Source organism: Equus przewalskii, chromosome 27 (genome assembly GCF_037783145.1).
Source record: "Equus przewalskii isolate Varuska chromosome 27, EquPr2, whole genome shotgun sequence".
Lineage (NCBI taxonomy): Eukaryota > Metazoa > Chordata > Mammalia > Perissodactyla > Equidae > Equus > Equus przewalskii.
Genome location: NC_091857.1, coordinates 38,286,261 through 38,312,082, shown reverse-complemented (window position 1 = coordinate 38,312,082; position 25,822 = coordinate 38,286,261). Strand labels below are relative to the sequence as shown.

Here is a 25,822-nt window from a genome sequence, read left to right as displayed (position 1 = left end):
GGTTTCTTTCTCGAAGAAACAGACTAGAGGCTGCAGACTCAGGGCAGACTGAGCACAGCTGGAGGGTGGGAGTGAGGGGCAGGGCCAGAAAGAGGGGTGAAGAGAGCCAGCCCAGCCCACACCTGCTCCTGCCACTGTGCTTATGCCATAGGCAAGAAATCAGAGTCCTTCTCTGGAGAAACTGAAGACAAGACGAAGGGATGGCAGAATATGGAGGTCAGCCAACAGAAAAGGCAGCCTGCCAAGCCCAGCACCGGACAAGCACCAAAGAGCTTTCCAAGTGGCTCATGTTTACATTTAAAAGGACAGCCGAATGGCCCCAAACACTTGAAAGCCCCCATCACAAAAAACAGACACCAAAGTGAACAAACTTTGAGATGCAGAGGAAACAGAGAGAAGGCAAATCCAAAAAAACTGCCACCATCCATGAACCAAAAATAAGATGCTACTTCAAAACAAAGAGAAAAGCACAGAGAGGGAAGAAGGGCTCTTAGAAATTAAAACTACACCGAAAATCTAAAACTCAATAGACGAGTTGGAAGATAAAAGAAAATCTCTCAGAAAGCAGACAAAAAGTAGATAATGGGAATTTAAATACAAAAACCAAGAGACTTGGTTCAGAAGGCACCATGTTCACTTACTACGGCTCCAGAAAGAGAAGGTGCATGTGGGGGAGACTGTCACAGAGCGAGTGCAGGAAAATGTCCTAGACCCAAGGACACAAGCTCCTTCTGCTCAGTACCAAAGACTCAGAGAAAAGAGGAACATCTAAAAGCAGAGAAAACACAAAAGATTGGAAAACAGAGCCACATAGACCTTCTCAAAGCGACCCTGCTGCCAGAACACACCCACAGCAGGCCTCCGGACTCTGGGCAATCCATTTTCCACCCGGAATTGTCCTTGTGAGCAGACTGCATATCAGTATGAAACCAAAATAAAGTCATTTTTAGGTTTGCAAAGTCTCAACAAAATGTACCTCTCATGCACATTTTCTCCAGAAGTTTTCAAAAGGGGAATAAAACCAAGAAAGTAGAAGACATGGGCTCCAGGAGACGGAGTCCTCAAGGGGATGTCCAAGGAAAGTCCAAGAATGCGCCCCGTGCCCTGCGCCCGGCCCAGGAGTCTGGGAGGCTGGAGGGCTCCTGGACGCACGGCCCCAACGTGCTCCCTCACAGGCCAGGCGCAGGGGAACCAGAGAGGGTGTTGGAGAACATGGGAGGATCTAGCCATCGACACCGTGAACACTTAGCAAAGGGAAAAAACAACAGCTATTAACTCAGGCAGAAACAAACATTTGAACCAGAAAAGCACTGTAATCAGAAACTGGGGTGTCCTTGGTCATGACGACGCTAACACTGGAACAGCTCTGACTGCACTGGGATCTAAAGGAGTTGGGGAGACACGTGACAAGTCATGGCAAGGCATGGGATGGAGAGAACAGGCCCCTCACCAAGCAGAACAAAAAGCCAGAATGAGACGTTTAAGGGGTGAGTCAGGAGAGGGGATTTTTATTTAGAAATATGGGGCAAAATGCAAAAGAATGGCTAAAAGATCTGAAATGGTTGCCTGAGGGGAGTGGAGGGCGGCAGGAACTGCGGGAACCTGTCCCGGACCTGTCCGCACCCAGACACGCTGAGCTACGGCACAGCAACCGCATAAGGCAACTAAAAATCATTGTACAGAGAAAAACAGGCAAAAAACCTTATCAGAGGCCAAACCACAGCGAAAACCTAAAATATATAAATAGCTTGTACAAATCAGACTCTCCTGGGAACAGGGAAGGGGCGGAGGGAGAGGAAGTCAACAAAATCTCAGCCCCCCGGCTCCTTGTCACTTTCTCCAAACTGTCTTTAAGTGGGTTTGCACTAGAAATGTAACTAAAGACTTTCAGCCGAGATGCCCGAGGAAGAGAGTCACACTCTGGCTGCTTCTGATGGGCTCTGGGCCCCCATGGCGGCCGATCCTCTTCTGGGGCAGGGAGGCTGCGCTAAAATGGCCTCCGTGTGTGCCCACGACCCCCAGCGCCCAGCCAGACACCCTGAGCGGGGATCCACCAGGGGGGATGGGGACGGCACGGGAGCAAGTGCTGCGAGGGCGTGTCCACGACGGCCACCACTGCTGAGATTCAGTCAGGAATAATGGTGACTGCCATAGCGACAACACGAGTCCTGATAGACAATCACCAATTTTCTTGACAAAACCAACCCTGACAGTTTCTGACACAAAAACAGAAACTGTCACTGGTAAGTTACTCGCCCTGATTATCTGAAGCACAGCAAGAACTCAAATTTTAGCTCAAAGAGAAGGAAGAAAAGAGCCCAAAACAGCCCAAATAGCTAAGCTAGAATTGGACGTCGAATGCATGTTTCCTTCAAAAAACACCCCACCAGGGCTCGGGATTGAAACTCTTCGCTCTCCTGTTACAGCCCTGAGCAGCTTCCGAGCCCTCCACCCTGGAAGCCACACACAGCTGGGGACATGATGGGGAGGCGACAAGCTCACGGGGCCTCCCAGGGCCACTGGGACCAGAGCAGAGGCAGCCCACAGGCAGCCAGGACGGGAGCTACGGTCGCAGGTCCCTGAGGGAGCAGGGGGTCAGGTGGCAGGAGAGGGTGACCCCCTGAACTCTCCCAACCGCTGTCTGCACTGGTGGCCCATCTGCAGGAACACTCAGTCACGTAGAAAACTTCCTTCCGAAACAGCAGGCGGAGGAAGCCCTCCTGGGTAAGCGAGGCCTGACTTTAAGACGCGCTCCTCTGAAAACAGTGCCCTTCGACACCGGGAAACGCTCTGCGACTGCCACTGCTTCGTGCTCACAGAGACTGTAATGGATGGAAGATGACGGGGAGAGGGGGTGGGTGGGGTCGAGGGACAGCATGGCGGGCATCCAGCTCTGTCGCTTCTGCCCGGAAGCTGCCTCCTATGCTCTGGGAGCTGGTGTTACTAGGAGGCAGGGGGCTGAGCAGGGTGGAGAGGGGAAGGAGGAGCCCTCCCACAGGTTCCTCAGCAGGGTGTGGGAGGGCGACAACCAAGTGCCCAGACAACCAGAGGAACAGGCCGAAGCCGGGCTCTGTCCAGCTGGTGCACAGCAGAAAGGCCCTGGAGAGCTCTTCAGAGCCCACAGGCCCTGCTGGCAGCTCCCACTGGAAGTGCGAGTGGGCCTTGGCGTGGGCTGGAAGACCTGACTGGTGGCTCTGCTGTGACCCACCAGGGGCCGGGAAGAATGCGTCCACACAGCCTCGAATCCCCTGAGGTGAAGACAACCACACACACCAACATCAAACTGGACAACAGTGGTTGCTGGGGGGGATCATGGTGACTTTTCCTGCTTCCTTAGACTTTTCTGAGCTTTGCAACTTTTTCACAACGAGGGAGATGAGGAGTAAGAAAGAAACAAAACATTGACATTCAGCTTACTAGAGACTGCTACATGAGGCTGAGACAAGGGTCTTCACACAGAGGGACCAGCTCAAGCCTGGTTCAACCAGCACCCCACCCCATACAGCATGCTCCCCCAAAGCTCTTCCATAGGCATGGCACACGCACCTGGGAGTTCTGGATCCTGATCGTCCCGGGCGACAACGCCTGTGTCACTACCTGGCCTTGGGGAGTCACGACTGTGACAGGCTGATAAACTGTGCCACCTGAAAAAGGAAGAAAAAAGTAAACCACTTTTAAGTCTCAACAATTTAAAACCATTCTTCTCAATATTCTTATGGAAGAAATAAAACCTCTAGTTTGACAAGCTTTTTAAATCATTTCAATGATCAGCAATACTTTGCTAGCTGACTTGTTGCTACGAATTATTAAAAGGAATTCACTGGACAAGCCATGCTCGAGTGCCCAGGGCAGGCAGGCACAGGGCCACCCAGGCACCCCATGCCCTTTACGACGCGCACAAGGCACGGTTGGCTTAGGGGTCTGCAATTCCTCCTTTTGCTAGCCTCTGCTTTCTACTTTTCCCCACAACTGGCACATATGACAGGTCTTGGCCAAAGGTGTTAGATAACAAATATTTTTATTATAGTTATTTTTAATCAATTGTGCTTTCATGCTCCTGTGGGGGTTTCCCTCTGTGCTATTACAGGGGATTTTTAGTATAAATCTCACCCCTCCTTACATGCCCCATTCCACTTTCAAGACGGTTTGGTATTTGCCATGTTCTAGATGTACCAAAGAACTTAGAATCTGTCCCCTTCTTTTTTTTTTTAAAGATTGGCACCTGAGCTAACAACTGTGGCCAATCTTTTTTTTTTTTTCTGCTTTATCTCCCCAAATCCCCCCTGGTACATAGTTGTATATCTTAGTTGCAGGTCCTTCTAGTTGTGGCATATGGGACGCCGCCTCAACATGGCCTGACGAGCGGTGCCATGTCTGTGCCCAGGGTCCGAACCCTGGGCTGCCACAGCAGAACACGCGAACTTAACCACTCAGCCACGGGGCCGGCCCCTGTCCCCTTCTTGCAATAGTTTTTATTATACAAGTAATACTAAGACTGCATTTCTATTTGCCTGTCATCAATTAATGACACAACTTAGGATTTTCTAGGTGCTGCTAAGAGCACAATTAAAAACTATGCTATTTGAAAATTACAATTGGTTTTCGCTATATATTTTCAACCCCTATATGAAACCTTTTCTCCCGATATTTTTTGGTAGGGAAAGACAATTTGCAGAAAATATTGTTACTGAGAATTAACAAGAAAAAAGCACTCAAAGACCTCTAGATTTTGGCACTCCTACCTCAGGAATTGGCATTAATTAAAAATTATATTTATGCACTTCTTTGTTCTAATATAAAGGACTTTTTTCTGCAAAAGCTCATAGAAAAATCATCCTTTTTCCCGCCGTCATACCTGCCACTGTTGCCATGGTTACGTTCCCCTGTTGCAGTGCGGATGCTGGCACCACGATCCCCTGGGGCCCGAGAGTGCCTGTGATGGCACTTTGAATCTGCTGCGGATCAGAAACACAGAGAGACGGGATTATGAGAAAACAGAAAACAAAATCCATGTTTAAAACTTCAAAACAAGTGGCAAAAAGGTATCGTCAGTAAAGGAAAGCTGCTTGAGAGAAGGAGCATAATCAGATGACAAGCCCTCCATAGAGCATGACTTACATATCTGGAGACCAAGAGGTGTGAAATCGAACATTAAATATGATGATCAGGATTGAGATATCAGTTTCAATTTGGCTTCCAAAAAGATTATCTTTCAACTCATCACCATATTAAACACACCTTAAACCTGGGAGGTGTGTCTAGGAAGACCAAAACCGCCTCATCTCACCACACACCTTTTCCATTCCATTTGGCTCAGACTCATGATTTTCTAAGAACCAAAGCCTCTGGACAGGATGAGCATATTGAAAAGATGATGCCACAGCAATGGGGCGTTCTGAGCAGTGCTGGGGGTCACCCCTGGTGCTGACACAGTTCTGGACCTGCCCTTCCCACAGCAGAAAGCACATCTGTGCCCCTGGGGTTCATGTCTGTGGAGTGCTGGGCTGGGCCTGGCCTGCAGCAAGCTCCATGAAAATGTCTGTCAACACCACGTTGGAGACCCTCTTCATGTGAAGTTAGATGCAAATGGGCTACTGTGGTGGCTGGATTGGCAGTTGGCGAGGGAGGCCTCTCCTGCACCTGGCATCCAGCACGGGGCCTGAGCAGCACAGGCACCAGGTCTCTGAGCAGGTAAATAGCCTAAGTGGACGTGTCCAAAGACGATCACTCTGTGGGCTACCACATGCATTTGAATGCACCAGCTTTGGAAGGTACACACAACATCTGCCACATTAGTTTGGTCAGAGTAAAAATTAAGCCATCCAAATCAATAATCCAAGCTCCCACATCAAGAACCTACAAAAACAGGAACAAAATGAAACCAAAGCAAGTGGACAGAAGAAAATAATAAAGATCAAAGCAGACATCAATGAAATTGAAAACAGAAAAAGAACAGAGGAAAATCAATGAAAAAAGAGCTGGTTCTTTGAAAAGATCAATACATTGACAAAGTTCCAGTGAGACTGACGGAAAAAGAGGGAAGACAAATTACCGATACCAGGAATGAACAGCAGAGATCACTACAGACCCTGCAGACATCAAGAGATGAAAACGGCAAACTGAACAACTTGACACACCGGACAACTTCAACAAAATCCAGTATGAAATAGATCACTGGAATAGCCCTATAACTAGTAAGGAAACTGAACTCGTAATTTAAAAACTTCCAAAAAAGGAATCTCTGGGTCCAGGTAGTGTCACTGGAGAAATCTATTAAACAGTCAAAGAAGAATTAACACCAATTCTACATAACCTCTTCCAGAAAATAGAAGAAGGGGGGAATACTCCCCAATTCATTCTATGAAGCTTGTATTATCCTGGCTACAGACCAATATCCCTCGACATAGGCACAAAAGGCTTAACAAAATATTAGCAATCAGAATTCAGGAATCTATATAAAAAGAATTATGTGCCATGAGCAAATGGAGTTTATTCCAGGAAGGCAAGGCTTGTTCAATATTCAAAAAATCAAGTAATGTAATCTACCACATTAACATGTGAAAGAAGAAAAATCACATAGACATATCACACCATGAGGGAAAGCATGTGACAAAATTCAACATAATAAAAACTCTCAGAAAAATAGGAAGAGAGGGGAACTTCCTCAATTTGATAGGGTATCTAGAAAAAACCTACCATTAAAATTATAATTAGTAGTGAAAGGCTTATGAATACTGTCCCCTAAGATTGGGAACAAGGCAAAGATGTCCACTCTCACTGATCCTATTCAAGATAGTACTGGATGTATTGGCCAATGCAATAAGGAAAGAAAAGGAAATAAAAGGCATACAGACCAAAAAGGAGGAATTGGAATTGTCCCTATTTGCAGAAGACGCAACTGAATAGGTAGAAAATCCTAAGGAATCTACAAAAAGGACCTGTTAGAACTAGTAAGTGAATTCAGCAAGGTCACAGGATACAAAATAAACATATAAAAATAAACTGTATTTCCACGTACTAGCATGGACACTGAAGTTAAAAATATAATAACATTTACAATTGCTCAAAAACAGGAAATACTTAGGTAGAATTCTAAAAACACGTGCCAGACTTCTATGGCAAAAACTACAAAGCACTGATGAAAAATGACAGAAGAGTACATAAACGGAGAGACATAGCATGTTTGCAGACTGGAAGAGTCAACATAGTAAAGATGTCAATTCTCCCCAAAATGGTATACAGGTTTAATGCAATTCCTATCAAAATCTCAGTAACATTTTTTGTAGATATAGACAAGATTATTCTAAAATTTATACAGAAAGTCAAGGGAACTAGAATAGCTAAAATAATTTTGAAAAAGAAGAATAAAGCAGAAGGAATCGGTCTACCTAATTTTGAGACATATTATGTAGCTACAGTAATCAAGCTATAAGGTATAAACACACAGATCAATGGAAGAGAAACACAGAAATAGCTGCTACAAATAAGCCGAACTGATTGTCAAGAAAGGTGCAAAAGCAATTCAATGGAGGAAAGACAGCCTTTTCAACAGATGGTGCTGGAGCAAACGGACATCCATAGGCAAAAAAATGAACCTCAACCTAAACCTTCACATTTTATACAAGTTAACTCAAAATGGGTCATGGATTTAAATGTAAAATATAAAACTTTTTTTTTGGTGAGGAAGATTGTTACTAAGCTAATATTGCCAATCTTTCCTCTATTTTGTATGTGGGATGCCCCCACAGCATGTTTTGCTGAGCGACGTGTAGGTCTGTGCCCGGGATTGGAACCCAAGAACCTCGGGCTGCTGAAGCGGACCGTGTGAACTTAACCACCATGCCACCGGGCTGGCCCCAAAATATAAAACTTTTGGGAAAAAAATAGGAGAAAATCTTTGGGATCTAGGGCTAGGCAAAGAGTTCTTAGACTTGATACCAAAAGCACGACTCCTAAGAGGAAAAGTTGATAAATGGGACTTTATGAAAATTAAAAATGTTCGCTCTGCAGAAGACCCTGTTAAGAGGATGAAGAGCTAAGCTACAGACTTGGAGAAAATATTTGCAAATCATACACCCAACAAAGGACTAACATGTAGAATACTCTAAAACTTCAACAGATTTTTTAAAAAATCCCCTTAGAAAATGGGCAAAAGACATGAGCAGACATTCTACCAAAGGGGATGTACAGATGGCAAATAAGCACATGAAAATATGGTCAACATCAGGAGCCATCACAGAAGTGCCAATTACAACCACGAGGAAATGTCACTACACACGATCAGAATGACCAAGACATAACACAGTGCTTTGACACGGAGGGACCCCGAGGACACTGTGCTGAGTGAGACAAGCCAGACATGAAAGGACAAATACTGTGCGACTCCCCTTATACGAGGTCCCTAGAGGAGTCAAATTCATAGAGACAGAAAGTATTACAGTGGGTGCTGGGGGCTGGGGGAGGGGAGAATGAGGAGCTGTTTAGTGGGAACACTGTTTCAGTTTGCAGAAGATGGAAAGTTCTGGAGATGGATGGTGGTGATGGTTGCACAACAGTGTGAATGTGCTTAATGCCACTAAACTGTACACTTAAAAATGGTTCAAACGGTAAATTTTATGATACGTGTACTTTATCATAATTTTAAAAAATAATAAAAAACATATTTAAAAAAAGAAAGGAAAGAATGATACTCCATCCTCCAGAACATGGGATCCGGGTCCAGTACCCAGATGGAGGCCTCACTTCCTTCATGCACGAAGCCTGATGGACAGTCTCCCAGCTTGGAGCTCACGTCCAGCCCAGGCGGGTTCAGAGACCTAGAAGCTCCTTTGAGTAGCACAGCCATTACGACAGGCCCACTATTCTGAAAGCGATGGAGGTCTCAGGAATCAATGCATTTCACCCTCGCAGAGGGTACAGGAGCTGAGCAGCAGAGCAGGACCCAGACAAAATACCTGGGACTGGACAGGGGAGTACGGGCTTCCGGGCTCTCCACTCAGCAGAGTTTCACTGTTCATCTTCGTTTTTAGACAAGCGATATATCGACTGCAGAAGTCTTTGCAGAGTTCATTAACCTTTTCCAGCTCAAGAAGATGAATGCGCAAAACCTGGATTGCTTTTACCATCTACAAGCAGAGAAAATGAAGACTTTCAGACAAGACAAAGAGAGCATGATGGTAACTTACACTCATCAGCACACGAGTACTCTCAGTTAGTAGCGGGAACACTGCATAGCCAGGGCGTCTGTACTGGCAATAACAGAGGGGGAATAACACGAGAAATAAGGCAAAGCAGCAAATCATTCCAGCCTCGTTGACCTGTGGTTTGGGATCTGGGCTCCATGTGGTGTGCGGGGAAAACAGACAATCCCACGACTGGCCTCAGTGAGCCACAGGACCAGGAGACAGCCGGGCCTCAACCAGCTCCATCTCAGACTCATTCCATGACGGGCAAGTTACTCACCCTCACTCTGCTCCTGTTCATCTATAAATGGGGGTGAATCCATACCTACCTCATTGGTGGTTCTTAATTTCGATAAAGTTCAACTTATCAACTCTGCCAGTCTTCATGGATTGTGCTTTTGGTGTCAAGTCTAAAAACTCTTTGCCGAGCCCTAGATCCCAAAGATTTTCTCTTACCGTTTTTCCAAAAGTTTCACAGTTTTATAGAAAGTCACTAAGTTTTGGGGTAATTTGTCCCACAGCAGTAAATAACTGACACAAATAATGAAACCATTAGCATAAGCACCACTTTCCCGTGAAGCCACAACCCAAAGCTCAGCTCCTTCCCCGTGACCTTGGTGGTGGTAATTCACAGGAATTTGGGGAACGAACCGATCAGTCGCTCGGTCAGTAATGAGAATTATCAGTCACTAAGCACTGCGGGGCCTATGCTGTGACACCCTCAGGAGAGACTCGGTTCCTGTAGCCTGGGAGACTCTGCTACAAGTGCCCCAGTCAAGGATGGCCGTAGGACGGAGATTCAGAGGCAGAGAGAGCTTCTGGGCCTCACCCCAAAACGGCAGGCACTGTAGCCCCATCTCAGAGAGGAGGAGACAAAGTCAGACTCTCGCCTACAAAATCTATTAGGCTCTAAGAATATGTAATGAGAAATTTAAAACAAAAAGCAAAAAACTAAGATGCAGGCAATTTATTCTGGAAAAAGATTTCCACCTGCTGCTAAGGGCCTGACTAAGGTTTGGTGAGGAGCTGGCAGGTTCCACAGGAAGTGGAAACTCTTGGTTACGCTGTGGCCGCACGCCAGAAACAGGGGACAGGGCTCCCCCAGCGCGGAAGGCACCACTCCCTCAGGTGCAACAATGTTAACCCCAAGAATTCCCCCTTCCTTCGGAACGCACAGAGAAGCCTGAATGCTGGAGCACTGGCCCTGGGAGCAGGGGGCTCATATGAGACAGACCGGCTTCAGAGGAAAGGCCCCAGGAGGCAGTGAGGGCCTCAGAGCCTTTATTACGCCTGCCCCTGCTCTGTGCTTGTCATGGGACAGACCAGCTTCAGAGGAAAGGCCCGGGGAGGCAGTGAGGGCCTCGGAGCCTTTATTAGGCCTGCCCCTGCTCTGTGCTAATCATGGGACAGACTGACTTCAGAGGAAAGGCCCGGGGAGGCAGTGAGGGCCTCGGAGCCTTTGTTAAGCCAGCCCCTGCTCTGTGCTCATCTTGGGTCTCCCGGAGTCTTCACACAGCTTTGTCACCCACTCATATTAGCGTCAGCCTCAAGACAGCTGTCCTGGAGAATAAAGTCCTGCATCCAGGATCAGGGGACAGCCAAAGACAGAAGCTGGGCAGACGTGCTCCCCGAGAAGCAGGACAGGTGAGCAGGCCCCCACTCCCCCGCAGGACCTCCTCAGAGACTCAGGAGAGAACTGGGTTCCCCAGTCCCATCGGGATGCAGGCTCAACCGTCTCACCTGCCCCCTGAAGGAGAGTGAAACCAGAGAAGGCTGGACACTGGAGACGTTCCAGCCACACGCACATAAAACAGGCTATGCCATGAATGGACGAGATCCTCCCCTTTAGCAGAACTACAAACAGTCTGAAGTTCTAATTAGAAGTTTAAAATTCATTCAACAGATTTTACATTTGGAAGAAATAGAAAATACAAATAAAACATTTTACTTACTAAATTGTCAGTTTCTGGATCTTCACAAAAAAAGGGTTTTCCTTCCTTCTCTTGCTTCCTTACAAAATTCTCAATATCCACATCGAAACTGGCAGAAGTCGTGCCCTCTGAGCCTTGTGTAGATTGTTCACATTTTTCAAACAACAAAGCTAACAATGGAAACAGTGGATGCCTGGGGGAAAAAAGAAAAAATTTTTTAAAGTATGTTCTACCTTTTCACAACAATGTTTTAGTAGGTATATATGTGTTATTTTGTGTAAAAGCTTTGAGATATAATTCACATACAATTCATCCATTTGAAGTTTACAATTCAATGGTTGTTGGTATATTCACAGAGTTGTGCAACCATCACTACAGCCAGTTCTAGAACATTTTCATCATCCCCAGAGAAGCCCTGTAGCCATCAGCCGTCACTCTCCACTTCCCCCCAAACCCCAGCCCCAGGCCACCATCATCTCCTTTCCGTCTCTATCGATGGGCGATTCTGGACGTTGCAGATAAATGGAGTCACGCAATGTGTGACCTTCTGGGTCTGGCTTCTTTCACTGAGCATAACGTTTTCAAGGCTCATCCACGTAGCAACATGTGTCAGTGCTTCACTCCTAGTTATGGACACATAGTATTCCCTTGTAGGGATGCGCCAGTTTCACAGTTTTAAAATTTACAATTAGATCTACACTCCATTATGAGTAAATTTTTGTATAAGATTTGAGATCAGATCAAGGATCTTTTTCTGCATATGGATGTCCAATTGTTCCAACACCAGTTGTTGGAAAGTCAAACTTTTCTCCACTCAATTGCTTCTTCACCTTTGACAAAGAGCAAATGACTCACATTTGCGTACATCTATTTCTGGATTTTCTGGGACACTGGTCTTATGTGTTTATCCCTTCACCAATATCACAAGATCTTAATTACTATAACATGACAACAGATCCTAAATCAGGTAGACTGACTCTTTCAACTTTTTTTAAAAATTATTTTATCGAGGTCGTATAGGTTTATAACATGGTGTAATTTCAGGTGTACATTATTATATATCAGTTTCCGTATAGACTGAATCGTGTTTGGTACCAATACTCTAGTTTTTATCCATCACCATACATATGTGCCCCTTTTACCCTTTCAGCTCCCCAACTCCCTTCCACTCTGGTAATCACCAACCTATTCTCCTTGTCTATGTGTGTGTTTATCTTCCACATGAGTGAAATCATACTGTTTTTCTATCTCTGTCTGAGATATTTTGCTTAGCATAATATCCTCAGGGTCCATCCATGTTGTCGAGAACGGCACGATTTTGTCTCTTTTGTGGCTGGGTAGTAGTCCATGGTGTATAGACACCACCTCTTCATTTCCATTCATCTGTTGATGGGCACTTGGCTTGCTTCCAAGTCTCAGCTATTGTTCATTCCTCCAACTTTATTCCTTTCCAAAATTGTTTTACCAGGTCTAGTTCTTTTTGACTTCCATATAAAATTTAGAATTATTTTCTCTATATGTACAAAAGTACGTGCTAACACTTTAATCGGAATGGTGTTAAATCTACAGATCCATCTCAGGAGAACCCACATCCTTACTGTGTTGAGTCTCCTACTCCATGAACATGGTATGTCCCACCATTTATTTATGTTTTCCCTTTTTTGCATCAGCATTTTATAGTTTTCAGCATAAAGGATCTGTACGAGTTTGGTTAGATTTATATCTAAATGTTTTGGGAGCTGTTGTGAATGGTATTGTCTTTTTAATTTGTTTCCAACTGTACATGACTGGTGTGGAGAAAGGATTGGTTTCTATGTGGGGCCCTCGCACGCTGTGACCTGATTAAACCCACTCACTTAGTTCTGGAAGTCCTCTGGCAGACTCTCTGGGATTGTCTATGTAGACACTCGTGTTGTTTATGCCTAGAGCCACTGTCACTTCTTCCTTTCCAACCTGGCATGCCTTCTCTTTCTTTTCCTTGCCTAACTGCACTGGATAGGGTTTCCACCACAGGGCTGGACAAGAGGCAGAGTGGACATCGCTGCCTTATTCCCCATCTTAGGGGAAAACATTCAGTCTCTCACCACTAAGCATGAAGTGAGCTGTAGGGTTTTGCATTGGCCCTTAATCAGGTTGAGAAAGTTCCCCTCTATTATCACTTTCCTGACAGTTTTTTTTTTTGAGGAAGAGTAGCCCTGAGTTAACTACTGCCAGTCCTCCTCTTTTTGCTGAGGAAGACTGGCCCTGAGCTAACATCTGTGCCCATCTTCCTCTACTTTATGTGTGGGACGCCTACCACAGCATGACCTGCCAAGTGGTGCCATGTCCGCACCTGGGATCCCTACCGGCAAACCCTGGGCCGCTGAAAAGCAGAACGTGTGCCCTTAACTGCTGAACCACCAGGCTGGCCCCTGACAGTTTTTAATGATAATTGGCTGATGACTTTTGTCACATGCTTTTCTGCCTCACTTGTTACGATCACATTGTAAATCACACTGATTGATCTTCGAATACTGAAACAGTCTTGCATTCTTGAGATAAACCCCACTTGGTCACCAGAGATTATTCTATATTATTCCAATATTACTCTGCTATTACATATTTCTGGATTCAATTTGTTAATATTTCATTGATGATATTCATGTCTGAATTCATGAGGAACGTTTGTCTGTACTTGTCTTTTTTCATGTTGTCTTTGGTGTCAGAGTGATGCTCATTCACAGAATGAGTTGGAAGCGTTCCCTCTTCTATTTTCTGGAAGAGATTGTATAGATTGGCTGCTTTGGAATTCTTTATATTTTTGGTAGAATTCTCCACTAACATCATCTGGGCCTGAAGATTTCTTTTTGCAAGGATGATTAAATGTAGATTTATTCTCTCAAACCCTTTTTATTAAGATATTAGGAGTAGCATCTTAATGTGAGAAACCTTCGGCCCAGCAGTCGTCGCATCCTGCCTTACTGCTCTGCCTGGCTGACGGCTCTGGGCTTCCACTTGGGTTTCCCACTCTCCTTCCGCCTCCTACGACCCACACGCTTCACATCCCTCCTACCTATAAATGGCCTGCTTGTCTGCGTCCATCGGCGTCTGGGCCCCCACGGCGGGAGGGCTCACTCCTTCCACATCAGGTTCAGAGCAGTTGGGGTCTTGCTCCGTTTTTAATTCTGTTACTACTTGCATCTGCAAAATCAGGAGGAGAATTCTTGTTACTAAACACAAAATCAACTGCTACCTAGTACTCTACTCTCAAACAGGAAAGCACCGGGATGGAAAATTGCCAGACAATTACACACCTGGCAATAACGCCAAAGGACACCACCAACAGAACTCGTCTGACTCTGACAGGCATTTAAAATGGGCAAACCATTTAAAAACGGAGAGAACCAGTATTTGTGAAATGCTTCTGATTTTCAACAGCACAGCAGCCGTGCCCCACTGAAGGGAACAGGTGTGTGCAGTTTAGCTCGGGATCCCCACCTGCTGTGCGTCCAGACCGAAGCACATCACAACAAGAGGAGGAGAAACAAGTGGCCCAAGCTCTTCTTCTCTAGTCACAAAAACAACTCAAACCCGACATGCTAACATTTGCGACAGGCCCACATTCTCCCCTATCTACCTTTAAACTTCAGGAATACACACGCTATAAAAATTTTAAGAAAAGTCACTGTATTCAGAAAGGAAAGACCAGCTGTGTTTAAAGAAATAATATGAAACACAAGAGGAACCCTTAAGGATATTATCATTTAAATTACTTTACACTTGCTGTTTAAATGTGTTGTTTGTAACTTAGTTAAAAAGTATTTAAATCCTTAACATAAAGAATTCAGTTTACAGACACCCACAATCGCTGCAGTGGACTTGCAAGTGTCCATGAGCAGACGACCACCCCTCGGCTTCCTCAGGACCAGAGGGGCGGGATGCACCTGCCCCCCCCCCCGCTGCTGCCACACCTCTGCCCCTCGAGGAAGCAGCCCCTGGAGCAGCTGGGGGGGAGCTCTCGACGGCCTCCACCCTGACGTCCAGGGCTGTGGGCTGAGGGGCGGCCTTGCAGCTCCAGGCTCTGGGCCTCATCTCGTCCCTCCTGCCATCTAGAGTGAGCAAGGACCCTTCCATTCTGCTGCCTTCAGACGGAACGGTGCACTGGGGAGACTGTTTTTCTCTCTCTCATGAAAATACAAAACACTAAAGCAGCTAACTAAAGACCAATCCAACAGAAGCTTTCTGGCAGGAAATCAGGCAGTATTATAAAACACCCTAAGAAGATTTATTTATTTATTTATTTTTTTTTTTAATTTTTGTTTAAAGATTTTATTATTTTTTCCTTTTCTCCCCAAAAGCCCCCAAGCCATTCTTCGTTGTGGGTCCTTCTAGTTGTGGCATGTGGGACGCTGCCTCAGCGTGGTTTGATAAGTGGTGCCATGTCCGCGCCCAGGATTCGAACCAACGAAACACTGGGCCGCCTGCAGCGGAGTGCGTGAACTTAACCACTCAGCCACGGGGCCAGCCCCCCTAAGAAGATTTATTTAAGGGTTTTTTTTAATGATTGTATTAAAAAGAGAAACCTAAATGTTCAACCTCAGAGGAATGGCTGAGTAAATCTTCATATTTACACTGTTGAATATTCAATGCTTATTTAAAATAATAGTTGCAAAGAGTTGTCCACTTCATGGGGAAGTGCCCAGCTACTAAAGGCGAGGTGCTGTCCCTCGCTGCGCCCAGCATGGCACTGGACACTCGGCAGCCTTGGGGTGCAGACTGGCCAGAGGAAGACGGACACGGGTAGGCAGAGAAGACCATCCCATGAGACAACGTGTCAGAAGGTGACCAGTGCTACAGAAGAACAGAGCTCCGAGGAAGGGGCTGGAGGCAGGAGAACACGGGAGGGAGCGGGCTGCAATGGGACCAGGGCAGGCAGGGGTGGGGGCGGGGGACGGATGACGGAAGCAAAGACCAGCAGGTCAGGAGGGAGTTGGCCAAGCTGCTGCCTGAGGGCAGAGGAGCGAAGGAGAAAGAAGGCGCCAGGTCACAAGGCAGTGAGGCCCAGGAGCAGGGCGGCAGAGGTGAGTGACCTGAGGGGCTGCAGGGTGGCCTGAGGGTCCCAGGGCCAGGCAAGGCAGGGCCTCAGGGTCGGCCTCAGCAGGGGGAGAGGAGGGGACATCAGAGATTTGCATTTTAGACACAAAATCACTTGGAAATATCAAAGGACTCCCAGGTGAGAGAGCTGGCTAAAACGGAATTCCCCACCTCAATTCTTTTAAGAAGCGAAAAACACTTAAAAACTTTTAAAAAAAGTCAAGAAAAACAAACAAAATCTGTGCGACAAGAACCAAACCAGGAACAGTCCCAAACTGGCCACCGATGAAAGACACAAGAGTTGGGAGAGGAGGGGTGCAGCCCCAGGCCCTGACTGCCCACATGGAACCTCACCGCTGTGGGGCTGTGACCACACATGGTGAGCACACCGGGCTTGATCTGTTGATCCGGCTCACCAATGTCCTCAGGCGGGAGAGGACAGAGCCGCTGGGCATTCTGCTACCGCCTCCGGACCCTGTGGTCAGCGGAGCAAAGGCAGGGGGGACTGTCTTCAGTGGAATGGAGCTCCAGGGCTCCAGAGTAAGAGGGGGAATGAGCCAAGCCCCTATGCCCCCAAGAGAGGCTGCGTGTGCCTCCGCTGAGCTGCTCCCGCCTCCCTCTGCTCCCCAAGTCCTTCAGGTCACAGAAGACAAAACACCTGTACAGGCTTTAACTGTCCCTTTGAGGGAAAGCAAGTCTCCTGGACGGTGGGAAGGCAGTCAGGAAGCCACCCAGGCAGCCAAGAAAGCTGTGTGGGCACAGCCGTCTGAGCACGAGCAGGTCAGAGATACAGACAGCTCTGCACTGTGCCACCTCTATTCTCGGGGCGGGCCCTGCGCTCTCACCTGGGGAAACGAAACCACGATTCCCGCTCAGACCAGCAACTGCCGGACACGGGAACCTGTGACCGTCAACAACACCCAGTTTTTCTTTAAAAGCAACAATACTGACTGACACTGACATTAAAAAGGTAAATTCCCAAGAAACTGTGGTTCAGGGGGAGCCAGAATGACCAGCAGTCTTGGTGTCACTCAGGGAATGATCTGAACAATTCTACAGCTCATCTTTCTGAGCACCGACATTTAGTAAATGCACGACACACTTAAATTGAACCCGCCAGCTCACGGAAACCGAATTACAAGTCTACGAAGCACTGTGCGTGTTTGAGAACCAGGTCGATGGACTGTACTTAGAAGGCAGAAGAAGCTCAAGCTCTCACCTGTTGCCCATCTTGATAGCTGTCTATGCTCAGTGTCTGTGTAGCCATCATGGTTAGGAGTTTTACTATAACATCAAATCATCTTGAGTCAAAAGCAAATGGTTTCTGGGAAAACAAAAGCAGAAAAGCATCAGTTAATATTTGCACAGCATTTTGTGTCTCCCTTATTCCACAGCACCCATACAATTTTTTAAAATCCATATTTTTACATGAAGAGGAAACACCATCCTTAGCACTGGGTCATCAGGCAAACGCTCCTCAGCATCACCCCATTTACTCAGCGACCACGCATCTGTATGGGCCCCAGGCCCCGACCTGTTATCACATTCCTCAGCCATTAGGATTTGTTCAGTCACTCACCCAACAAATATCTGGTAAATGTCCCCACATGCGGGACACGGCTTTGGGCCCTGGGGCGCAGCTGTGAACAACAGGCGACAAGGCCAGGAGGAGCAGGACCCTGGCAGCACGTGCGCCTGGAGACTTGGCAGGGGCCGCCCAGGGTAAGACAGAGGGTGAGTGAGTGGCTCCCAGGCTGTGTGACGGGCAGGCCTCTCTGAGCAGGTGCCTAACACTGAGAGCTCAGCCCCTGCTGAGGTCAGGGAGCCAGGTCTCAGACAGGACGGATGAAGTGCGCCCAGGGAAGCTGTGCCAGACACTCTTTTCACATCTGCATGTCACACGGCGACAGAAACAAGGGCTCGGGGACCCGTCACACGCACGCAGGTCAATGGTGTCAGGAGGTGATGAGCAGAGGGATGTAGGATGTCTGGGGGAGGGCCAGTGCTGGCGCCTGGGGGAGACACCAGGCAGGGAAGGAGTGAGCTGCCTGTGACACCTGGAGGCAGGGAGACCAGCAGGGCCAGCCTGTCTGAGGGACAGGTAGTGAGCAGAGCAGAGTGGTCAAGGCAGAGGGGAAGGTAAGGGAGCAGGCGACACGGGGCCAGGTCAGCCAGACTCGGAGGCTGTAGTGAACACTGTCGGTGCTCCTGGAGAGACCAGAAACCAGGGGAGGTCTGAGCAGAAGGGTGGCATGGGTTACAGCTCAGGAGGGTCCCTCTGACTGTGTGAAGGACAGACTGCGTGACTTGGGGACACAAAGAGGACGGGGGTGCCACCATGGTTGGGCAGGCAGCTGTATGGACAAGGGGAGCAGATGGCCTGGGGTGAGGTGGAGTGGGGTCTGGGAGGGGTCCAGGGTTCCCACCTGAGCAGCTGGCAGAGCAGAGCCACATGTCCCGAAATGGAGCAGACGGTGAGGAGCAGCTTCTCTGCTGGAGGAGAAAGCAAGAGTGGGGACACATTAGGAGTGAGGTGCTGCTCAGAGGACATTCTGAGCAAATGAGTCTGGGCCAGAAATACAAGCCTGGTCATCCTCAGGGTGGGGTCAGTATGTGCAGAGGGTCGAATGGTGTCCTCCAAGCCCCGCCCAGTCCTAGCCCCCATCCCAGCACGTGGGACCTTAGTGAGCAACAGGCTCCTTACAGACGTTGACTATGTCCAGGATGTTGAGAGGAGATCCTGCTGGATGGAAGTGAGGCCCCGTGTCCCATGACTGGTGTACTGACAGGAGGGGAGAGGAAGCTCTGAGACACACTGAGGGGACGGCTGTGTGACTCCAAGGCAGGAGCTGGAGTGATGCTACTCCAAGCCAAGCACACAAGGAGTCCCCAGGAGCTAGAGGAGCAGGGAGGACCCTCCCCTCGGCCTTCAGAGGGAGTGAGGCCCAGCCGACACTTTGACTGGGGGCTTCTGGCCGCCACAACCGCTGGAGAACACATTTCTGTTGTTTACCTCCACCCAGCATGTGGGACTCATGGCAGCCAGCACACTAAGGCAGGAGGTACAGCCACAGGGCTGGGTGAGACCGCCTGGGAAGAGAGAGGAGGGGAGCCACGCCATGTGAGAAGGCGGGAACATCAGAGGACCTGGCACAGAAGGAGGCAGCAGCCAGTGCAAGAGTGGAACCAAGTGATGCCACCAACATGGTGGGGGAGGTGGACCGAGGAGGGGGTGTCAGCCACTTCTCTGCAGCTGAGTGTGGCCGCAGGGACCCGCAGCGGTGTCTGAGCGGTGGGGACAGGAAATCCTGCACAGAGTGGGGAGGGAGAGGGGCCCGGGACTCAGCCATCCCCCTGCTGGGACGTGAACTCAGGAGGAGTCAGCACCCAAGCTGCCCCCTCTGACCCCTGGCCCCAGTCTTGAGACAGAGGCGCCATTTGCAAACCTGTCACTCAACCTCTCCTACAGGTCTTTGCCTTGACCCAAACCTGGCCCTCCTCGAGTGTCCTGAGCCCCTGTGCCCCAGGGCACTGACTCCAAGCCAGCACCGGGGAGCACACCTTGATCACAGCAGGAGCCCCACGATCCCCAAGTCTTACCCTCCTCCCCTCCATTCTCCACCCTTCGAAATCACACATCTAGTCAAAACCGCCCCTGCAGATCAAGCCTGGGGTGGCCCTGCCCGACCCTGCCCTCCAGCAGAGCACCCTTGTCCAGCCCACCCCACTCCACTCTACTCCACGTTGTGTCAGTAAAGGGATGGCTATCTTCAGTTCTCCAGGCAGGCCGCATTCTCCCCCAGCCTGGTAGCTCTGCCCAGCACTCTGGCCTTCTCCGTGATGGCCAGTCCATGAACACATGTCGTCACCCTCACCCTCTCTCCAGAGTCTTCCCAGCGGCTCAGCCCCACCTGGAGTGTACGCCTTCCCCACACCCCCACCTACACCCTGCACTCAGCCCCACGGGATCTCAAAGGCACATTTCCACTGCACACTCCTTAAAGGCCCAGGGCCCTGTTCTGCTGTGTCCCCAGCAACCAGCAGTCTCTGATGCACAGCAGGCACCACATAGAGACGTCTGTTTACAGACAAACGTCCAGCAGAAAATGTGGGATCCTGAGTTGGGTCCTAGACCCCAAAATGTTATTTCCTTTTTGCTATAAAGCTTTTTAGTGAGACACGGTGGCAAAATTTAAACAAAGTCAGAGTAGACAAGAGTATTGTAAAATGTGACTTTCCGGAGTTCAATCATTGTGCTATGGTTAATTAATTCAGTATCTTTGTTTTGAAATGCATACTGAAGAATTTAGCCACAGAGGGGCATCATGTCTACAAGCTACTCTCTCAAATGTGTTGGGGGGGGGGGGTGTGTGTGTATGTATTTACGTGTACACAGACACAGATACACACACACACACGGCAGGGTGAGGAGTTGAAAGAGAGAGATGGAGAGAGTGTGCATGATAAAGAAAGTCTGGCAGAATGTTAACATTTGGGACAAGTTTATGGGAAGTCTCTGTACAATTTTTACAACTTCTCTCTAAGTCTGAAATTCAACGCAAAAAGTTTTTTAAAGTTTAAAACTTTCAGAATTATAAAAAAGGTGAGAGAACTATTTTGGGTTAGAAGAGACTAAATAAACAAAAAACAAATGCAGTACATGGTCCTGGTTTAAAACACAAAATCTGTAAGAGACAACAGGGCACTCTGGGGAGCTGTGACTATGAAGCAAATATGGGCCGACATTGCAGACTGTGTTACAGGCAGTAACGATGCTGCGCGTTTACGGGAAGCATCTTGTTTTAAGGAGCACAGGCTGCAATGTTTAGGGGTGTGGTCACAATATCCACAACTTACTTTAAATGGTCAAGAGCACACACAACTAACCAAACCGTGGCCAGGGTACAACAACTGTTGTAGGGGGTCACCTTTTACTCTTCCAACATTTTTGTGTTTCAAAATGCCCATAATAAACATTGGAGAAAAGTCAGAATTTAATTTAAAAATGTATAGCTTTGGGAAGTAAAAGGATGCCAGCATCATGGTGGAATGAACTTGCCCAGGATTCTCCCCTCCAACATACAATGAAAAGGGACATTCTTACTCCAACAGAGGACACAAAAAACACAACACAAAAACGTCGGAGAGACACGCAGTCATATGACAGAGGGTGGAGAGGCTGGAGCCCCTCAGGGGAGCTGGATGGGGTTAGAGAGAACTTCACTCCCTCCCCTACAGACTGTGATCTGCCACCGAGGGGACGTTTGTCCAGGGCAACATCAAGGACCCCGAGGGCCCGTGCAGCCTAGAGGGAAGGCCTCTACCAGGGCGAGAGCTTTCACGGGGACTGACTTCATCAAGCCAACACCCCAGGAGACCAGACAGCGAGATCAGAGCAAGAAAGCCTGGAGTGCACGCAGGAGAAAGTGCCCCTCTGCCCACCTGCCCTGCACCCACACCACTGTCTGGGATCTCGGCTGAAAGCACAGGGCTCAGAAATGCAGCTCTGGACCCCAACACAGTGGCGACAGGCAGTACTGCAACCAAATAATATCAGGATGCGTAAAAACAGAGCCACCCCCTCTGGCAATATCAAACTTTATATCAAATCTCCACACCAGAGAGAAAACGACAAGTACCCAGAATTCAGTACTGAGGACACAGAAATATGTAATCTAAATGACAATGAATTAAAAATAGCTATCATCAAAAAACTCAACAAGGTGAAAGAGAATGTAGAGAAACAATTCAACAAGCTCAGGTGCTACTTCACAAAAGAGATTGAAACTATAAAGAAGAATCAATCACAAATATTACAGATGAAAGATACAATGGAAGAGATAAAACAAAATACAGATTCCGTGAACGCTTGAGTAGACATCACAAAGGAGCATGTCAGCATAATCGAAGATAGACACATTGAAATGCTCCAGACAGAGGAAGAGAAAGAACTAAGACTAAATAGAAATGAAGAAAGTCTCCAAGAAATATCCGACTCAATGAGAAAATGGAACATAAGAATTACAGGTATTCCATAAGAAGAGAATGAGAATGGAGCAGAAAGTGCGTTCAAAGAAATAAAAGCAGAGACCTTCCCAAACCTAGGGAAAGAGACAGAAATCTGTGTGGAAGGGGCTTCCAGATCTCCTGAATTTGTCAATGTAAAAAGACCTACTGCGAGGCATATAGTAGTAAAACTGGTAAAAATTCATGACAAAGAACAAATACTAAGGGCTGCAAGGCAGAAGAAAATAACCTACAGAGGAAGCACTATCAGGCTTTCAGCAGATTTCTCTGCAGAAACCTTACAAGATAGGAGAGAATGGAATGACATATTCAAGTCTTTGAAAGACAAAAATTTTCAGCCAAGAATACTCTATCCAGCAAAAAATCCTTTAGATATGATAGAGACATAAAAACTTTCTCAGAAAACAAACGCTAAGGGATTTCATAGCCACAAGACCACTCCCTACAAGAAATCCTCAAGAAGGCTCTCATACCTAAAAAAAAAAAAAGGGAGAAAAGGGTTACAAACCATGGAGTAAGGAGATAAATATGTAGACAGAATCAGAACAGGATAGCAAATACTCAAGTACAGCATTAAAGATAAAGGGACAGGGGCCGGCCCAGTGGCACAGTGGTTAAGTGCGCATGTTCCACTTTGGTGGCCCAGGATTCACTGGTTCGGATCCTGGGTGCAGACATGGCACCACTTGGCAAGCCATGCTGTGGCAGGCATCCCACATATAAAGTGGAGGAAGATGGGCACAGATGTTAGCTCCGGGCCAGTCTTCCTCAGCAAAAAGAGGAGGACTGGCAGCAGATGTTAGCTCAGGGCTAATCTTCCTCAAAAAGAAAAAAAGATAAACAGATGGAAAATACAAAAAACAATGATAATCTTGTCATTTTAACCACAGACTCACAACACAAGATGGAATAAGATGTGAGAAAAACAACTTAGGAGGGGAGGAGCAAAGAGACTGAATCAGTTTAGACTAAGGAAGTTAAGAGGCCCTCAGAAAATGAACTACCTTATACGCGAGATTCTGAATACAAATCTCATGGTAACCACTAAACAAAAAAGCAGAACAGAGACACAAATATAAAATAAGGAGAAAACAAAGCAACACATCATAAAAAACTACATAATTCAATGGGTAGATCAAAACACACAGGACGAGAAACAAAGGAAATGCAGGAGAATCGGACAACGAGTGATAAAATCACAGTATTAAGCCTGCAAATATCGATAATCACCCTAAATGTAAATGGATTGAATTCTCCAATAAAAAGACACAGAGTGGTGAGATGGATTAAAGAACAAGACCCAATAATATGCTGCCTCCAGGAAACACATCTCAGCTCCAATGACAAACACAGGCTCAGAGTGAAAGGATGGAAGACAATACTCCAAGCCAATGGCAAACAAAACAAAGCAGGTGTTGCAATACTTATATCAGACACAGTAGACTTCAAGATAAGACAGGTAAAGAGACAAGAAGGGCCGTATATAATGATCAAAGGGACACTCCACCAAGAAGAAATAACACTTATAAATCTATGCACCCAACACAGCAAGAGCACCAAAGTTCATAAAGCAACTATTAACAAACCTAAAAGAAGATATCAAACATAACACAATAATTGTAGGGGACCTGAACACCCCACTCACATCAATAGATAGATCATCCAGACAGAAAATCAACATGGAAATGGTGGAATTAAATAAAAAGCTAAACCAGTTGGACTTAATAGACATATATTGAACACTCCATCCAAAAACAGCAGAATACACATTCCTCTCAAGTGCGCACAGAACATTCTCAAGGATATACCATATGTTAGGAAACAAGGCAAGCCTCAACAAATTTAAGAAAATTAAAACAATAACAAGCATCTTTTCCAATCACAATGCCATAAAGCTAGAAAGTAATTACAAGAAAAAAGCTGAGAAACAGACAAAGATGTGGAGACTAAACAACATGCCACTGAACAAGGATCAGTGAAACAAAGAGCTGGTTCTTTGAGAAGATAAATAAAATTGACAAACTCCTAGCCAGACTTACAAAGAAAAAAAAGAGAGAAAGCTCAGGTAAACAAAATTAGAAATGAAAGAGGAGAAATAACAACAGACATCAAAGAAATACAAGGGATTATAAGAGAATACTATGAAAAACTATATGCCAATAAAATGGATAATCTAGAGGAAATGGATAAATTCTTAGACTCTTACAACCTCCCAAAGCTGAATCAAGAAGAAACAGATAATGTGAATAAACCAATCACAAGGAGAGAGATTGAAACAGTAATCAAAAGCATCCCAAAGAATAAAAGCCCAGGCCCAGATGGCTTCCCTGGGGAATTCTACCAAACTTTCAGAGAGGATTTAATACCTATCCTTCTCAAGATATTCCAAAAAATTGGGGAAGATGGAACACTTCCTAACACATTCTACGAGGCCAACATCACTCTGATACCAAAGACTGACAAGGACAACACAAAAAAGGAAAACTACAGGCCAATATCACTGATGAACATAAATGCAAAAATCCTCAACAAAATTTTGGCAACCCGAATTCAGCAATACATCAAAAGGATCATATATCATGATCAAATGGGATTCATACCAGGGACACAGGGATGGTTCAACATCTGCAAATCAATCAACATGATACACCACATCAACAAATTGAGGAATAAAAACCACATGATCATCTCAATAGATGCAGAGAAAGCATCTGACAGATCCAACAGCCATTTATGAGAAAAATTCTTAACAAGACGGGGATAGAAGGAAATTACCTCAACATAATAAAGGCCATATAGGACAAACCCACAGCCAACATCATACTCAATGGTAAAAAACTGAAAGCCATCCCTCTGAGAACAGGAACAAGACAAGGGTGCCCACTCTCACCACTGTTATTCAACATAGTACTGGAGGTTTTGGCCAGAGCAATTAGGCAAGAGAAAGGAATAAAAGGAATACAAATAGGGAGTGAAGAAGTGAAACTCTTGCTGTTTGCAGATGGTATGATCTTATACATAGAAAACCCCAAAGAATCCATGGGAAAACTATTAGAAATAATTAACAACTACAGTAAAGTTGCAGGGTACAAAATCAACTTACAAAAATCAGTTGCTTCTCTATACTCTACTAACAAACTTACAGAAAGAGAACTCAAGAATACAATTCCATTTACGATCACAACTAAAAGAATACAGTACCTAGGAATAAATTTAACCAAGGAGGTGAAGGACTTATACAATGAAAACTATAAGACATTAGTGAAAGAAATTGATAATGACATAAAGAGATGGAAAGAGATTCCATGCACATGAACTGGAAGAATAAACACAGTTAAAATGGCCGTACTACCCAAAGCAATCTACAGATTGAATGCAATCCCAATCAGAATCCCAATGACACTCTTCACAGAAATAGAGCAAAGAATCCTAAAATTCATATGGGGCAACCAAAGACCCTGAATTGCTAAAGCAATCCTGAGAAAGAGGAACAAAGCTGGAGGCATCACAACCCCTGACTTCAAAATGTACTACAAAGCCAGAGTGACCAAAACGGCATGGTACTGGTACAAAAACAGGCACACAGATCAATGGAACAGAACTGAAAGC

At 46.5% G+C, this 25,822-nt stretch overlaps 1 protein-coding gene across 8 annotated transcripts in view; it reads right to left on the bottom strand.

Moving 5' to 3' along the window:
• Positions 1–25,822, bottom strand: part of PKNOX1 (PBX/knotted 1 homeobox 1) — a 60,726-nt gene that overhangs the window by 13,859 nt on the left and 21,045 nt on the right. For 3 of the 8 annotated variants that reach the window (XM_070597323.1, XM_070597325.1, XM_070597326.1), the window contains exons 2-8: positions 18,613–18,679; positions 17,406–17,510; positions 14,166–14,293; positions 11,135–11,306; positions 8,955–9,125; positions 4,856–4,955; positions 3,547–3,644 (exon numbers count right to left, since the gene is read on the bottom strand). In XM_070597323.1, coding sequence (XP_070453424.1) covers positions 3,547–3,644; positions 4,856–4,955; positions 8,955–9,125; positions 11,135–11,306; positions 14,166–14,293; positions 17,406–17,456 — 720 coding nt within the window. In that variant the 5' untranslated portion in view covers positions 17,457–17,510; positions 18,613–18,679. The remainder of the gene's footprint in view (positions 1–3,546; positions 3,645–4,855; positions 4,956–8,954; positions 9,126–11,134; positions 11,307–14,165; positions 14,294–17,405; positions 17,511–18,612; positions 18,680–25,822) is intronic. The other 5 variants (XM_070597327.1, XM_070597324.1, XM_070597328.1 and 2 more) reach the window with 5 other exon arrangements.